The sequence below is a fragment of the Podarcis erhardii genome (genome assembly GCF_964252035.2).
Source record: "Podarcis erhardii genome assembly, chromosome: 12".
Taxonomy (NCBI): domain Eukaryota; kingdom Metazoa; phylum Chordata; class Lepidosauria; order Squamata; family Lacertidae; genus Podarcis; species Podarcis erhardii.
The window spans coordinates 41,939,844-41,958,452 of NC_138513.1; the positions used below are offsets into that span (position 1 = coordinate 41,939,844).

The following is an 18,609-nucleotide window of genomic DNA, read 5'->3' on the forward strand; positions in this document are numbered from 1 at the left end:
GCTACACAATCCGTCAAACTGAATTGTGTTGTGCACCCATGGGACTTCTGTACCATTTTGTAGCCTGAACTCATAGTGTAGGTGTTGGGAGTTATAGTTCAGCAGCATCTGCAGGGCCAAAGGTTCTTGAAATATACTTGGAGTCGCAAAGTGATTTCATGCTCTTTGTTCAGCTCATAGTGTTGAGGAGGAATGGAAGTTCCCCCACAATACCTACTTTATATACATTATTTACACAATGGGCCCCACGTGATTGGCTAATTACGGGATTCTCCTGTAGGCCAATCAGGTTGCGGATTCACTTCCACCTGGAGCTGGATTGGGTGGCTCCTGCGGACCAATCATACTGCTGCATTGTTCTAGGACCAATCAGACTGCTGCATTCTGAATCCTATTGTTCTAGGACCAATCAGACTGCTGCATTTTGGATCCTATTCAACTTAGTACAACTTAGTACATCATCCCTGGTCACTGGCCATGTTTGTTGGGACTGATGAGAGTTGTAGTTCAGAAACATCTTGAGGACCAAATGTTCTGCCATAGAGCCCTGTGCACTTCCTCAAAAGACGGAGGTTTCCAAATACAGTCAAACCTTGGCTCCCAAACACCTCCGTTTTGGAATGTTTTATCTCCTGAACACCGAAAACCCAGAAGTAAATGCTCCGGTTTTCAAACGTTTCAAATGTCCGACACGACTTTCGCTTGAGTGCAGGAAACTCCTGCAACCAATCAGAAGCCTTGCCTTGGTTGTCAAACATTTCGGAATTGAATACGTTCGACAACCAAGGTTTGACGGTACATAAGAAAAGTGTCAGCAGTAGTATTTTTTTTCTGCTTTATTTATACGATTCAAAACAGAAATGCACAAGGAAACATAAGGTTTGTACAACATGGTAAGCCAAACTGTGACTGACTGGAACCACCCAAATGTAGAGGTCCTAGAGGAGATCTCACAGTGACTTTGCTCCTCCCCAATTTTATTTAATCCCATGCCACACAGACCTAAACCAAGGTTAGCATACCATTTGGACCCAGGCTCATGGTTCAGCTCTCTCCTCACTAACCACAGGCTGCAGTTAAGAGCAATAACCAGACCGCTGTCACCAGCTTCTTAAGTTAGAATACTGTCCGAGCTAAACTGTTCCTTCTCCTGTTCAGAGCTATCTCTTTCAAGGACCTCGTAGTCTCAGCAGTTGCACAAAGGTTCTTTATTTACCGGGTCAAGTGTTCAGTGTGCAAAGGTTATCCTAACCTAAGTCCAACACAATCAATAATTCAAATAGTCTAAGAATCAAAAATCAAACTTCATGACTCACCTTTCACAACAGATGAAATCTATATCACGGTCTTCTGCAGGAGCAAAACAGTAAGTTCCTTATTGGTACTCTTTCCTCAGGGTTCCTAACATCCAGCCCTTCTTTAATAGGGCATTTAGGGCCCATGGTTTTCTAGATAGCAACCCTATGACTACTCTAAAGTCAGAACTCTCCTCCCACAGGACTGGCTCAAGTTGTTTTGGTGCCTGAGGTGAAGTAACAAAACCTTCTCACCCTTCTCAAAGTGCACATACTAAGGCTGGCCAATTTATTTTGGAAAATACCACAGACAAGGCCTCTCCATAGGAATAAAACACAATAATAACAAATAACTCCTCAAGACAGCCTACAGTAGCAGCAGCCTCACTTTTGTAGACCTAGGACTGAGCTATACAGCTGCAAATAAAACATTTTAAATGTGTTGTAAAGTGCAATACACAAATGTGGCACTAGACAGCGACAGTGAGCTATGCCAGATTCAATGTATTTTTAAAAACGTTTTTGAAAAAAGCATTTTCACCCCAACCACAGCTTTTATCCTATGCAAAGAGCACTAGGAAGCACACAAAAATGGAGATTCTCTTCTTGAACCAACTGACCACTTCGGAGCTTTATATCAAGAGCAGATCTGGAATGTTCTGGAATCCCATCTCCAATGGTGGAGCTTTTCTTTCAGTGGCCAACCAAATACCTAGGGGAAGCCAGAAAGGAGGACACACACAAAATCTTATAAGGCTGATACCTTTGTATTCTCCTGGTCACATAACTAAAGACATTGGATATAGATGTGCTTTTCCACAGGAATTAACACCACAGAGATGTAGCGGTTTGGGTATGTGTAAGAAAATAACAACATAGCACTCCAGCTGTTACCTTTGTGTGTGTGTCTTTTGTTTTCAGCTCTCACCATCTCCCACTGTATTTCAACCACCAATAGGCAGAGTCTGCAGCTCCATTAGGAATTCCTCCTTTAAATTAAAAGCTTCCCCCCCTGTAGCTTCAACCCATTTTATTGCTTCCTTGGAACAGTGCAGGTGGAAGATTAGTGCCAAAGTGCCCCTGATTGGGTCAGTTTTTCTTCCTCATTTCGGGGCCGGAGGGAGGAAGATGTTTATAAAATTACTTCCCTTCAATTATATATATTTTTTATCCATAAGAACAAAGGAGTGGCAGGAGATACAATGCAGCTTTGTGAATCTAAAGAGCAGGAGACATCTAGTGGTCACAGCAGAAATGAGAAGTATGCAATGGAATCTTTTTTTGCCTGACCAATAAGAGAGAGCAGGTTTGAAGCAGAAGAAGTTCAGAACTTTGGGGATTTGAAAAAAGAAAAGAATAATAATAATTAATAATAATAATTTATTATTTGTACCCCGCCCATCTGGGCGGCTTCCATAGAAACCAAAAATACACTAAAATATCACAGATTAAAAACTTCCCTGAAAAGACAGTTGAAAAGACAGTTGGAGAAGGAGCAGGAGGAAGAGGAAGAGGGCTAATAATAATAATAATAATAATAATAATAATAATAATAATTTATTATTTGTACCCCGCCCATCTGGGCGGCTTCCATAGAAACCAAAAATACACTAAAATATCACAGATTAAAAACTTCCCTGAAAAGACAGTTGAAAAGACAGTTGGAGAAGGAGCAGGAGGAAGAGGAAGAGGGCTAATAATAATAATAATAATAATAATAATTTATTTGTAGCCCGCCCATCTGGCTGGGTTTCCCCAGCCACTCTGGGCGGCTTCCAACAAAGATGAAAAATACACTAAAATGTCACATATTAAAAACTTCCCTAAGGGCTAAGGGATTATGAAACAAACATGGGTTCTTAGTCTCCTGTTTGCCTCATGGTAGTCAGAGGAGCCAACTCCTAGGGGCCGAGGTCCCTTTGGCTCCGCCCAGTAAAATATTTGAGGGCCTTCCCCCAAAAAACGTTGACGGACATTCAAATGGCGGCGTCATGTGATCGATTATGAGGCGTGGGGCTTGCCGACCCCCCAATATTTTATTCAAGTGGGTCCCCCCTGCTCATGGTGCTCGTATTTCAGGGAGACACTCAAAAGACACACACACCACTGTCCTGCTACTTTATAGTCCTGTCACCATCAGACAGATGCTTTGCTTGAGAAACACCAAATGTGTCCTAACCTAAAGGAAAGACATGGGAGTCTACGAGAGAAGAGGAAAAGATGGGAGCAGTAGACTCAAGGCTCTTTCTGAGGCGACAAGTCGGCATCTGGGCTGCGCCAGTTCAGGCAGCAAGAGGGAGCTTGTCATGGAGAAGTCTCTCATGGCATCGAAAGAAAGCGTGTTCTCATTAAAGGGAGAGCACGTGTTGCGGATGGGGCCGGACAAAACATCCTCTGTTGCCAGTCAGGCTGTTGCAAGGGACTTGGATCAGATTGGTGGCTGTTGTTAGTGGGGTACATTTGATGTTGCCAATTTAGGGGTGGGACCAGAGGTTATTTATTCTAGGTCCACAGATTGTTCCTTTCTCTTTCGCTGTGGACACCGGATCACCCGCCCGCCCTCCCTTGTTGGGGCTTTCTGCTTTGACCTTGCTATGCCTGTCATGGGGTCGTTCGCATTGGTGCGAGGGCCTGGTAGGAATTTTTCCTTTTGGCTGATTAGTGCGTGCCAATTGGGTTTTACCTACTGCGTAGCAAATAATCACAACTTGTAAGGTTGGCGGTTAGGCATTAGTTAAGTTGGTTGGTGGAGGGGTATGGATTGGCTGTGCCTACCCCTCCAATGCTGCTGCTGCATGGGAATTCCGTTAAAGGAATTCTGGGGCTTACCATCCCCTTGTCCAAACCCCTGGAATCGGGTGCGGGCCGCGTAAGACCCCAAGGAGCATGCGGGGAGGAACTGAAGGGTCTGTGTCGCAGCCCCAGTTGCCCTGATCTTGTTCCTCCACACTGACTCACGCTGGAATCCGGGAGTCAGTGCTATCCCCCAAGGCGGGGGGGATAGCTAGTCATAACCAATGCCTAAGCAACCATTCACAATTTGTATGATAATAAAAGTTGTGGCCAAAATTATGCCAAAAACCTTAAACAAAAATTATGTGTGATGTGTGAGTTATTGGGGTAGGGGTGTTTTGGGGGACCTCAGCACGCAAAAACCCTGTACTTGCAGCAGTCAATCAAATGAATCCTCACCTACAGACTGAAGTGCTACAACATGGGTAGGCAAACTAAGGCCCGGGGGCCGGATCCAGCCCAATCACCTTCTAAATCAGGCCTGAGGACGGTCCAGGAATCAGCATGTTTTTACATGAGTAGAATGTGTGCTTTTATTTAAAATGCATCTCTGGGTTATTTGCGGGGCATATTGTTCATATTTCCCCCCCAAAATATAGTCCGGCCCCCCACAAGGTCTGAGGGGCAGGGGACCGGCCCCTTGCTGAAAAAGTTTGCTGACTCCTCTGCTACAGCATGCACATGGGTTTACTGCCTCAGTTAGAACTAGGCAGATGTTTTGAACAACACAAAAGCTGGCCAGCTCCCTTGGCCAGGAAAACAGGAGGAACATTGGAAAGCCAGCACAGTCTTGGTCCAGCTCTATTTCTTTATGTATTTATATTTATTTATTAGATTTATATAGTGCCCTTCGTCATAAGATCTCAAGGCAATTCCAAATTTTGCTTCTGCTGTAAAACCCTCCTGTGCCATAGTTCTAAAATATCTTTCCAACCCTGCCCGAGGAGTGTTGCTAGGCCTTTGGGGACTTGAATAACCAGTTGGCCTGGCTGCAACTTGGACAAATGCAATTGAGGCAAAGGAATTATGAGGCAAAAAATGAGCCTGGTTCAGCACCAGGTATAACCGGACACTTAGACTGGCCTACAAGTCCCAACACAGTCTTTCTAAGGAAGATTATATGGGAAATTTGGTGGCTACTGAATTAGTGACTTCTGAAAGACAATTTTCTGTTTTTAATGTTCATTTCTTCTTAAAATAATAAATATGGCAGGTGGGGAAGTCTTAGAATACAAACTGGAGAACATGCCAGCTAAATACTTATCACTTTTTGTCCCGTCCCCGCCCCCCAGGAATTTGTGAGGCTCACTGTGTCTGATATACTTGTGACATTTGTAACCATACTTGTGGGAGATTTCCTCCGTGCTTGCTTTGTCAGATTTGTCAACTATTGCTGGTGCTGGGACCTGGAGGCTGGATTCGTAAGTAAATGAACTGTAAATGAAACAAAGTTCTTGTTTTATAACAGAGTTTAACCAATGCTTTGAGCCACATTTTAATTCTGTCCCCCCCCCCCCCACTGAAATGTACATTTAGAATCCCCGCACTGCAGATAAGGCTAGTGTAACTGCTCAGGCAGGCTGGGGCATGTTATGACTTAGAAACGTGTCATGACACTTCATTTTGCAACAACTGCAGCATCTGAACTAGCCTTAAGGGCAGTGGCATATAGAACAAATGACGGTAACCTAGCCTTGAGATTGCCAGTGCATTGATCGCTATAGCCAGGCTCTTGCCTGTCCAGCAGCAGTTGAAGTTGGCAAAAGGCTTTGTCTAGTCTGCAGCAATCTATCCTGCATGGATTTAAAAGCCAGGAAGGTAAAGGTATGCTAGAAAAAACTTAAAAGTCCCCAAATCTCAGATTATCAATAGTCCAGGACTCACCAGAACATCAGGCTGTGCAGTGCATGGTACCGTCATGTGGAACCATTGATGCACATATATAATAAAGACAAGATTATTCTCAGCGCTCTACCCCACCCCGTTCAGAGATGGAACTTGTAGGGATACTAGGAAGCTGAACTCTACCAACTGCCCGAGTTGATTTGATGTCAAATGCATCACGATAAACCATGCCAACAGTTTTTAAAATTTAATGGCAGAACCCTTCCCTCCACAATCATGATCTAAAGAGGGGGGGGACCCTTTTCCTGCTATAAGTCTTATGGGGGACGACTCCGAGTGCTGTCAATGGGGACATTTCCCCCTAAGGCTCATAACCACAGCACGGTGGGGGGTTTTCATTGGGATCACAGTGAACTTGGCCCCGTCATGAAGGCTGACCTACCCTCCCTGGGTTATTATGAAGATAAGTGTGTGTGCGCCACCAAGCTCCCTGATGAAAAAGTGGGATGTAAATGTGACAATAATAATATTAAATACCGTATTTTTCCCTCTATAACACGCAGATTTTTTTCTCCTAAAAAGGAAGGGGAAATGTCTGTGCGTGTTATAGAGCAAATGTGTGGTCCCTGGAGCCGAAAAATCAGGCAAAAATCAGGCAAAAAATCAAATCGCAGCGCTGCACGGAGAAGCGAAACCTGAAAAGAGGAAGCGGCTGCTTTCCTGCATTCTGCCTCAGGGTCTTACTGCCCACCCACCTCTGTTTCGTTGCTGTGTCTGCTGAAACGGAACAAAGAGCAGGGAAAGCCCCTCCCCTCCAGGCAAGCAGAGGGGAATTCCTCTCTGTGCTGCTGGGGGAGAGGGAGAGAGAGGGGGGAAGGGAGAGAGAGAGGGGGGAGGGGAGGGAGGGAGGGAGGGGAGGGAGGGAGGGAGAGAGAGATAGAGAGAGATGGCTGGCTTGGGTGGGGGGAAACTTTTGCCTTTCTTTCCTCCCTCCCATTAAATCCCTCTCCTGCATTCTTAGCCAGCTGCTTCTCTGCACACCCCTCTCATGTCCCTTCTTTGTTTTTCCTTCGCTCCCCACTTAAAATGTGGTTACAAAGCATAGATCCACATGGATCCTCAGGATCTTTGCATTGGGTCACCCCAAATTCACCATCAGATCACATAGCATGTCCATGGCTACAGCCTGCAACAAAAAAATCACGCACCCACTGTTGCCTGGGGCTGCAATGGTGCAAAAATGTGGTTACAAAGCATGGATCCACAGGGATTCTCAGGATCTTTGCATTGGGTCACCCCAAATTCACCATCAGATCACATAGCATGTCCATGGCTACAGCCTGCACCAAAAAAATCACGCACCCACTGTTGCCTGGGGCTGCAATGGTGCAAAAACGTGGTTACAAAGCATGGATCCACAGGAATTCTCAGGATTTTTGCATTGGGTCACCCCAAATTCACCATCAGATCACATGTCTGTGGCCACAGCATGAAGCCCAAAAATGATACATCCACTGTTTCATTCAGAATGTTTTTTCCCTTGTTTTCCTCCTCTAAAAACGATGTGCGTGTTATGGTCAGGTGCGTGTTATAGAGCGAAAAATACGGTAATAAAATTCGGCCTTCCAATGTCTGCTGTTTTAAAAACAAAACACTGATGTGGCTTCTAATTACATCTTTCCCATCCCACTAACAACATTTGGACATGGCATTCCCACCCCCAAGGCAAAAACTGGGACGACAACAAAGCAGCACATATTTGCCAGCAACAGTTTCCAAAGAATGAAAGTTGTCCCCTGTAAATAAGTACACAGATGGAATATATGAGAGCTGATGCTAGTCACATTAGGCTAGAGAAAGAAAACTGAGTCATTATTAGACAGCTCATTATATCTCCCAATTTTTACACAGCATCTGTAATTCTTCTTTCCTGACAACCCCAACATTATGTAATTCTCCATCTATGGGGTCACATTGTTCCCGCTTCTCATTCCAGAGGAAGACAGGCAGTCCTGAGTCACGCATTATTGTTTCAGCAATCCTATTATTGTACCCCCAATTTGCTGCTTTCCACCCACTCCCCAGTTTTGGCGCTGCCATCACTTTCTCTAACAAGGTGGAGGCTTGGATCAGCAGGAGGATGCATAAAACCCTACCAACAGATGGGAATGGAGGGTTGTGTGTCTTTATGTACTTATTTGCAGAAATACAAGTAGAATTCATTTTACCTGAGATGCAGAAATAAGCGATCCGACAAAAGTAGCATATTCTGCATCCAACCAGCATTTCGCTAGGTCACTATTTGAAGGAATTATTATTTTTAATCCACTTTAAAAACAAATGATCAAAAATGCAGAATCTGGGAGACAAGGGAATGGTCTGGTGCATGTCTATACAGACCATAATATCAGGGATAGAAAATGACTACTGTGTGTTCATTAACTTTTAACTCCACCCTAAAGGTATTAGTTTCAAAGAGGATAAATGTACAGGAAGCTTTTTACAGACATTCAGTGATAATTTTAAATCTAATGCAACAATAGTTGAATTAGGGTACTCCTTTTTGAAATGAGATATCAGCTATCTCTAGGCCCCTTTTATATTTATTCAAATAATCCAAAGGGTAAAAGTGAATGGAAACCCAATGTTTTATTTCTGGTGAGAATCCTTTATTTTCTCCTTGATATATCTGTAGTACTCCAATACCAAAATTTAGCATTCAGTCATATTTCCTCTTTTTCATTACAGCCTTCATATGCTGAGTTCGATATTAGTGGCAACGTGCTCGGTTTGATCTTCAACCAAGGAATGATCTGGTGAGATATTCTTGTCTACTGTAGCCCTTTGCTAGAGAAAATGCTAAATTAAAACTTAAGAAATGCATCAGACTGAGGTCTGCTGTGCATTTTTGAAGGCCCAACAGAGACTCCATTTCCTTAGGGTCTTGCGTAAGAGCAGTGTCAAACAAAAACTGATGATCTCCTTCTACCGGGCCACAATAGAAAGTGTCCTTTCACACTGTATAACAGTGTGTTAAGCTGGTTTGACAGCCATGGACAGCACATGACATAATGGGTTGTCCTCGGAGTTCGCTAGATGACATCGCGGGAGACCGCTACCTCAGGAGAGCGAGGAAAATTCTTAGGGACGACTCACATCCTGGCTAACACTTCTTTAATCTTCTACCTTCGGGCAGGAGATACAGAAGTATAATCAACCGTACCAGCAGGTTAAAGAACAGTTTTTATCTGTGGGCTGTTGGGTCGCTGAATGGGGAAAAAATAGTGGTGCAGTTGACTTCCGACAAGCGCACAGAGCATGAACAAGACTGAGTATATGGGGGGGGGGGTCGTTTAATTTCACTGCACATGGTGTAGTGACAATAAAGGTTTATTATTATTATTATTATGGCTCTTCTAATCACTCTTGTAATCACATCATATTTTGGTAACATTTACTCAGAACGGTGGTTTTAGAACAAATACCTACCTACTTAAAAAGGTTCTAGAATAATCCCACAGGTCCATAGGATGCAGTGTCAACTTACTCAAGCTGAGAATCCGTCAAAGAACAGGAGCGAGGAAGAACAGCCTGTTCAGTTTGTCACTAAAACAGAAATGTGGAGCCCATTATCATGGGGTTCATTTTATATATGAATGATGAGCAAGATCCTACATTTTTCCTATTCTGCAGTCCAGGGAAGGTCCATAGCTCATTGATGGAGCATCTGCTTTGCATGCCGAACACCCCAGATTCAATCTCCATTATCTACAGGCAGGGCTGGAAGAGACCCCCATCTAAAGCGCACGAGAGCTGCTGCCAGTCACTAGAGAGCTAAATTGATCAGTGGTCTACAAGGTAGCTTCCCATCATCCTATGTTCCTTGATACTCACTATATGCGCCTTCCCTCTTTTCCCCATTCACGTATGCTCCTAATATTTTGTGCCTGTGCACCTGAAATTGAGCAAATGATATAGATGCTTCTTTCTCAGTCCAGTGGGAGGGAGAGATCAGGCTGGATCACGTGACACGGCTTGGGTGACTTGAGGAGGCTCTGCGCTGTTTTTTCTCCTGCCTCACCGAAGTGATAGCTCCACTCTCTGACCTACTTTCTGTTATTTCAAAAATGAAAAAGGAGTTCTCATACCTTGAATTTAGCTCTTCAATCTTCCTCTCTCCCCCTGCTCAGTCATGGGACTGGGAATTACAACAGAAAAAAAGAAGTCAAAAGTCAGGCTTGCCGCAAAGGACAAGAAGGCAATGTTTTCTTCTCAAATAAGGAAGATAGGAGCCAGCCTCATAAAGGGCCCCTTATTTTTCTTCATATAGGTCCTTTTTTAGAGACCCCAGGGCTTTAGTTTCACAGACCCCCATGTGCCTGCCCCAGATATACCAGTGAAAGTCTGTGGAATCCTACAAGACCAGTAAGCCCACTAAACAACCACATTGCCCCTTGTAAGAGGCCTTATCTTTTCCTCCCAGTGGGCAAGGTTTGTGCAGGATCTTTGGGTTTTGAGGACTGTCTGGGGCAGCTACTCCATCAAGTTCTCCTTAAAGCCCAGACAAATTCCACAGCTGGAGGACCTCCTGAACTAGTCTCTGTTTATTCTCAAGGCAAGGGCGGATGCAGGGCAACCCAGTCAGATGGGCGAGGTACAAATAATAAATTATGGTTATTAATAGGCCAGAGGTCTTTCCAGCTGACAGTTATGCCATAATAATAATAATTGATAATAATAATAATAATTTATTTATATCCCGCCCTCCCCAGCCAAAGCCCAGCTCAGAGCGGCTAACAACAGTAAAAATAACACAATCAATTAATTGAAATAGTTACAGATAGGTAGCCGTATCTGAAGAAGTGTGCATGCACACGAAAGCTCATACCAAGAACTGACTTAGTTGGTCTTTAAGGTGCTACTGGAAGGAATTTGTTTTGTTTTAATTAATTGAAATACATTCTAAAATCAATTCATTCTAAAATCAATTCAGAGTCAAATTAATGGCAACCATTGGGCTAGAGTTCTATGAGGAGTACAGAAGGAGAGAGGGGGGTCAGACTGTGCCTTGGCCAAAGGCCTGGTGGAACAGCTCTGTCTTGCAGCCCCTGTGGAAAGATGTCAAGTCCCGCAGGGCCCTAGTCTCTTGTGACAGAGAGCTCCACCAGATCGGGGCCACGGCCGAAAAAGCCCTGGCTCTGGTTGAGGCCAGCCTAACCTCCCTGTGGCCCGGAATCTCCAACATGTTTTTATTTGACGACCATAAGGTCCTCCGTGGGACATACCAGGAGAGGCGGTCTCATAGGTACGATCCAAAGGCCACTTGCAGCCCACTTTGTCACTCCAACACCAGGGAGTTCATTTAGAAACAGACAGGGGTGTGGTGACCTGATCAGGCTTGGTTCCATGCCCACACCTTCTATAAGTTCCTGCTGGTGTTCCAACATGTCCTCCATCCATCCAAAACACACGGCTACCTTCCTTCATCTCGCCCACCAAGGCAATTTTATTGGTGCACATCCCACCTAGATGTTTCTCTCATCCTGGGACATTGAATGGGACATTGCCTACTTATGGTGAAAGTCAATTCTGGTCCAGCATGAAGGAGACACCCAGTCCCACTGCTGATGTGATAGAGCTCAAGATGTCTGGAGGCTATCCGTATGCTGACCTTATTTTCCCTTTGGCACCCAACCTTTCTACTGTCTTATGCACTACAAAGTGCATAAGGGCTGGAGCCTCTTCTGCCTGCTCAAGTCACCCAAGCCATCTCACATTTTTATGCTGTCTGATCTGGGTAGTGGGTGGAGACAGCTCATCAGGATGTATCCCTAATGCTGAAACCGAAGGGACTGTCATAATAAGTAGCTATGGTTCCATTTTGCAAGCCAGGCTAGTATGATCACATTGTTGTCGCTAACTACTTCCTTCTTGGCAGAACTTGCTCTAAGTCCATCCTTAACAGCAGGCTCCTATGCTCTTCTATAGTTTGCTGTTTCTGAAGTGGATGCAGCTAAAGCCTTCCTGAAAAGCTTTCTATATTTCTCTCTTTTCTTCCTTTCTTATAGGATGGGATCCTTTTATGCACCAGGACTAGTCGGCATAAATGTGCTACGTCTATTAACCTCCATGTATTACCAGAGCTGGGCTGTTATGAGTAGCAATGTTCCCCATGAGCGTGTCTTCAAGGCCTCCAAATCCAATAATTTTTATATGGGGCTCTTGCTGTTGATCCTGTTCCTAAGCCTATTGCCGGTTGCCTACACCATAATGTCCCTGCCTCCCTCCTTCGACTGTGGACCATTCAGGTATTGGGGGATCCTGGTGGAGAACACCTCCTTAGCATGAGACCAGACTCCTGCTCATTTGTCCTACCATGCACACTAGACCCGATCCTATGCACATTTACTGCTGTGTTTAATGGGCCTTATTCCCATGGAAGAACATACATAATAAAGAATTTCTCTTAATCTTCAGGGTGACGGCCAACAATGCCGTGCTGCTTCCACAATGGAGCTTTCCTTGTCCTCCTCTCCCCTGCAGCATGCCTGCTTCCTAAATCTTCTCCAGACCTTTGCAGACCCTCTGGAGCAGACCTTGGGTGTGTGCAGTGGACTACAGAGGGGAGCCCTATCCAATGTGCTGGCGCAATGTTAGCTATTGCCCTAGATTTTCTTATCAGCCCCATAATTGCATATTTAATAGGTAGAGGAGTGTCGATTGTTGTGTAACTTTAAAGAGTTTTAAAGAAAGTGTGCTCTGTTGCTCCAACTACTGCTAGCTCATTAGACACTTGCTGTCTCTCCTGATTTTCCTGACCAGTGTTTTCTTTCTTTCCTTTCCCTGCTTTACCTCTATGAAAAGAGATGAGCTGTTGAAGAGTAGGACAGCATCCAGGGTGAGCAATTGACATATTAAAGGAGAAGCCAGGGACAGTGAGCAGTCTGGTGTGCCCTAGGAGTCTTGATATTCCCTTGTTGCAGAGAGAGCCGCCCTATGGGGAACTATATAACATACCCTCCAACATTTCTCCAATGAAAATAGGGACATCCCCATTCCATAATGATAATTTTACTATTTATACCCCACAGATCTGACTGGGTTGCCCCAGTCACTCTGGGCAGCTTCCAACATATATGAAAACATAACAAAACATTAAACATTAGGAAAACTTCCCTATACAGGATTGCCTTCAGATGGCTCGGCAGTCGGATATCTCCAAACCTTCCAACTTTTTCCCAATGAAAATAGGGACATCCTATGGGAAAGTGGGATATTCCGGGATGAAATCAGAAACTGGGACCAGCTTCTCTAAATCAGGGATGTCCCCGGAAAATAGGGACACTTGGGGGGTCTGTACAGTGGTGCCCCGCAAGACGAACGCCTCGCAAGACGGAAAACCCGCTAGATGAAAGGGTTTTCCGTTTTGGAGGCGCTTCGCTAAACGAATTTCTCTATGGGGTTGCTTCGCAAGACGAAAAAATCTTGCTAGTTCCCGCGGGGTTTTTTCACTCCCCCCCTTTCCTAAGCCGCTAAGCCGCTTATCAGCTGTTCCGCTGATAAGCCGCTTAACAGCTGATCGCTAAAAGCCGCTAGACCACTAATAGCACTAAGCCGCTAAGCTGTCAATGGGCTTGCTTCGCAAGACGAAAAAACCGCTAGACGAAGAGAATCGCGGAACGGATTCTTTTCGTCTTGCGAGGCACCACTGTATATAAGACTGTGCACTTAACCTGGAAGATGGCAATGTAATGGATCAATACATAGACTAAAACTCAAAGTACCAGAGAAGTCAGACCAGCTTCAGAAATAAAGCCCTGCTTTCGAAAGCAACTTTTTCCATCGCCTCCCCATCCAAAATCTGCAATGTAATATGACTGTAGATGGTAAAAGAAAAACAGAAACTGACTTCTTCAGAATATTCTCCACTATCACTGTATTAATAAGCATTTCTTACTGCCATTCTGCATCAGCTCCACACAAATTGCTCCTCAGACTGGATTAACATGTCAATGAGCCCTAATTTGATTTAGTAACTGTTTCTCGCTGCACTGCTGGCTCTGACTCAGCGTGGAGCCAGTTCAGAACAAATTGTTCCTTTTGCTCCACTGTCCGGACCATTCTTTTGTTAATAAGCGGTGTCAGTAGCAATCTCTTCTCAGACTTTTGAGGGAAGGAGGAACGTACAAAGTTTCTTTAGATTATTTTAGACAAGTCTCTTTGCATGTAGCTGTTCTACCCTTTAAGACTGCATCACGGCACACTGGTCTGTGGTCCACTGGACCTTGCACATATGAAGAATATGGCACTGTATAATGTCTGCTATCCTGAAGTAACTAGATGCCTGCGTTAAATCCCAGCTGGTAAATAACCTACCACACTCTTGATAGTTGTGAAATGGTTTAGGTTGATAAAAAGACATTCTTGATCCAGCTCCTGCTGAACACAACGCGCTGTATAAAAGTTTCCAAAGAGGAGAATTGCTTGTCATGTTCCCTTTAGAAAAGAAAATCGAATAGTGCCCCCCATCACTAAGTCTGTGTACATGGACTTTTCACTACCTTTTATGTAACTGAAAACAAATTTCAATTAAATATTATGTTTGGAAAAAAGACAAAATGGATGCATGCAGTGGCATAGTGTGGGTTGTCAGCACCCGGGGCAAGGCAAGTAATTTGCACCCCCTAACCCGTGGATTTGCGCCCCCTAACCCGTGGATTTGCGCCCCCTAACCCTAACCCTAACCCCAGATGTTGCGCCCGGTGCGGCCGGCCCCCCCTGCACCCCCCACGCTACGCCACTGGATGCATGCACCTGCGTCTTGACATACTCAAAAAGAACTACACAATCTTGGAATTCCTCCGAATGGTGCATTTCTGAAAGAAGTTGATAATGGTCTCTAATGGGTACTGCATGCTGTCATTTATATGTACCTGTTTACCATTCCAGTGGGAAAAAGAAAATGTACGATGTAATCCAAGAGACCATCCAACACGATTTTCCTCCCTTTGTGGCCAAGATCTTCGGTTATGTGGCAAATCCAGGACTAATTATACCCGCCATTCTACTTATGATGTAAGTTGTTCCAATAAAAGTCGTCTGGGGACCTGAGAGCGAAGAAGAGTTTTATTTTAGCAAGAGGTATCCTTAGGTTATTGGTTTAAAATTTGCTAGGATTTAAAATGTCATGCTGTGCGTGTAGCCTGAAATCAAACCAACCATTAATGGATTATGCAGAACTTGTCAAAAATGTCTTCTCACCCTAAATCATCTTCACTCCTTATATCCGTAATACAAATTATTTTTCCACCGCAGCAGAAACAACAATACGTTTTTGTAAGCCACTTTGATATTTTTAATGATATGGTTATATATATATTATAAATATTCTAACCTTTAAACACCTGCTAAAAACTTTTCTATGCTGCCAAACCTATCCAGGCAATTAAGACAATGTATTTCTTTAATAGTTGATGGTCTCTGATTTTAAAATTTTCTGTGGTTTTTATTATATATAGATTCTCTTAAAGTGCTTTGTTATTTTTTGTTAGAGTTGTAAAAGAAAGAGGTTTTTTTGTTTTTGTTTTTGTGAATAACTGATGGAAAATGTGGATATTAACCAAAACACTCATGAAAGTGTTTAACTGATACTGCATTTCTTAGATCAGTATTGAGAGAATGAATGAATGAGGCAATGTGTTTTGGTCTCCCAAATAATTAAACCCGCCTCTTTTGTCTACTTTTAAGCCATCGTAAGCTGTCACAGAAATTTAACTGATATTTGATTTTGTAGCCTTGCTATATATTACCTGAATGCTGTGGCTGAAGCTTATCAACACGCCAATTCGGAGCTGAAGAAGAAAATGCAAATGGTATGTCTGTATTTTAACAAATTAACTTGCAAATGAAAACACCACAGGTGTTTTGGTCCATTGTTGAACCACATGGTTCAAAAATCCATGTGCCAGTTCATGTGCTAATTGCTACATTCCTAGCATTCCCTTAAGTACATATTAGCTCATCCTGAATTACCTACTTCTTCTTTATATATTAAAACCACATAATAAATTCTCATATTCCTAACTTTTTAAGATGCACTTAACACTGATATAAAAAAATGCTGCAACATTTTTGTTATGTACTGAGTTGAATAGGTTTGAAGATGCAGCAGTCTGATTAGTCCTAGAACAATAGAATTCAGAATGCAGCAGTCTGATTGGTCCTAGAACAATGCAGCAGTATGATTGGTCTGCAGGAGCCACCCAATCCAGTTACAGATGGAAGTGAATCCACAACCTGATTGGCCTACAGGAGAATTCTGGAATTAGCCAATCACGTGCAGCCCATTGTGTAAATAGTGTATATAATGCAGATACTTTGGGGGAACTTGCATTCCCCCTCACTATGAGCTGAATAAAGAGCATGAAATCCACTCTTGACTGAGTATATTTCAATTTTCATAATATGAAATCTACCCGTGTGCAGCTCTATCTAGGGGCAAGCATTTGAAAATATATGATGTATCCAGCCCCGCAGCCCCACTCCACTGGCATAAATACACTCTCCAAATGAATGTCTCACCCCACCTGAAGAACTCCATTCTGAGAGTACACAACGGTTTGTGGTTTTTTAGAAAACAAACAAACCAGTTTTAACAAGGAAAAATGTTGTGTACAACACAGACACTAACACAACACAAAGCCTTTTCAAATTCCCTTTGCTCGGTACTCAGATCTTGTTTTAAACTGCCAGTCCTCCTCCCCCAGTGTCATCCCTGCTCACTCTCCTCAAAACTCTGACACTGTTTAAAATTTGTGGTTTAGGACCCTCGTATCTACGGGACTGTCTTTCCTGGTATGCACCGCAGAGGACCTTAAGGTCCATGAATAACCATAGTTTAGGGTCCCGGGCCCTAAGGAAGTCAGACTATCTTCCACCAGGGCCAGGGCCTTTTCAGTGATGGCTCCGACCCGGTGGAATGCTCTGTCCCATAAGACCAGGGCCCTTCAGGATTTAACTTCCTTCCGTTGGGCCTGTAAGACAGAGCTATTCCGCCGGGTCTTTAATTTGAATTCAGCCTGATCTTTTATTTCCCTTCTCTTCCCTCTCCCTCCTGTTTTATGAAGATCACCTGCTCTGAGACCCCACAACTAATTTTCCCCTGGCCTCCTTGCTGGCCCAAGTAGGACCAATTCAGCCAGCTAGCCCTGGGGATTATCTAATTGATTTTTGAATTTTATTGTTATTCATGTCTTTATACCGTATTTTATGCTGCTTTTATAATTATTTTAAAGTGTTTAAAATTTGTTGTTAGCCACCCTGAGCCCGGTTTTTGAACTGGGAAGGGCGGGGTATAAATAAAAAATTATTATTATTAAAATTGCCACTTCATGTGCTAATTGCCACTTTTCTCTCTCTCCACGATCCTCCATTCCTGCTTAATTCAAACCTCTGCTGCTGTTTAAACCACAATTTCCCTCTCAGTAGCAGAAGTAAAGCAGGGAGAAAGAAACTCTGAGATGAAAATGGCAGTTTTAAACACCAGCAGAGGTTTGAAAAGCAGGGATGCTGTCCAATGCTAGTCCTACTTGGCATAGGCCAACTGAAATTAATCAGCAGGACTAGCTGAGGTCCATTAATTGCAAAGGATATGACCCTAACGTTTTTATGTGCCATGCTCTGTAGCAACGTGAAGATGAGAAAAACAAGAAGAATAACAAAGCTTCCACCAATCCCGCAATGCAAGATTTGGAAGACTTGCTTGTTCCACGTGCAAAGGCCATGGATGGACCCAAACCAACAGAAGGTAAAAACAGCCCAACACACTGGCCTTCCATCAATGCTAGTCAATGTACCAGTAATTCTTTTGGTAAATCCCTGGGCTCAGTTCAATGTTTTGGTATTGGTATATAAAGGTTTAAACAACTTGGGAATCAGTAACCTGAAAAAATTACTAAGATTTACTGAGGATGCCCTGGTTGTTATTCCAGTTTTAGTTTCTGTTGGACAGGTGACTGCATGAGACAGGGTGTTCTCAGTGCCCCCCATATTATGGAACCCCCTCCCTAAATGGCATCAGGTTGTCCCATGTTGGCCTCATTTAGGCACTAGGTGAAAACTAGGTTTACCCGGGCCTTTGAAATATAATCAGCATTCTTGGTGACACTATTTATCTCTCTCTTTCAAAGGTGAGAAATCTTTTTTTGACCAATGAGTGGATTATAGTCTGGCTCACTTTACAAAGACCATTTTAAACATCATTATGCCATCAGGTGACAACTTCAGTGCTATCATTTCTGGCCTAAACATGGACAAAGGATTTTTAGCATTGTATTAATTAGCTGACCAGTGCCAGGATGTCCGTTACACCTACTGATTATGTAAAATACCACTGTTAATTATGTAATTCTCAGGTTTTACTTGTTAGCATTTCATTGCCCTCTGACCTCACTGATAGACACTTAGCCAAATCCTGTGTATTCATGAGGATACACCTGCATGGGACTTGGGTGGCGCTGTGGTGTAAACCACTGAGCCTCTTGGGCTTCCTGACCAGAACTTTGACAGTTCGAATCCCTGCAATGGAGTCAGTTCCATTGCTCTGTCCCAGCTCCTGCCAACCTAGCAGTTCAAAATCACGCCAGTGCAAGTAGATAAATAGGCACCACTGAGGTGG

At 43.6% G+C, this 18,609-nt stretch overlaps 1 protein-coding gene across 4 annotated transcripts in view; it reads left to right on the forward strand.

The window, feature by feature from the left end:
- LOC309353058 (transmembrane channel-like protein 2) overlaps positions 1 to 18,609 on the forward strand; it is a gene marked incomplete at its 5' end in the record, with an annotated part of 51,467 nt that overhangs the window by 27,320 nt on the left and 5,538 nt on the right. For 2 of the 4 annotated variants that reach the window (XM_081882039.1, XM_081882040.1), the window contains 6 exons: positions 5,381 to 5,509; positions 8,682 to 8,749; positions 12,002 to 12,241; positions 14,883 to 15,008; positions 15,727 to 15,805; positions 17,619 to 17,739. In XM_081882039.1, the coding sequence (XP_081738165.1) occupies positions 5,381 to 5,509; positions 8,682 to 8,749; positions 12,002 to 12,241; positions 14,883 to 15,008; positions 15,727 to 15,805; positions 17,619 to 17,739 (763 nt within the window). Of the gene's footprint in view, positions 1 to 5,380; positions 5,510 to 8,681; positions 8,750 to 12,001; positions 12,242 to 12,797; positions 12,832 to 14,882; positions 15,009 to 15,726; positions 15,806 to 17,618; positions 17,740 to 18,609 lie in introns of those variants that run through there. The other 2 variants (XM_081882042.1, XM_081882041.1) reach the window with 2 other exon arrangements.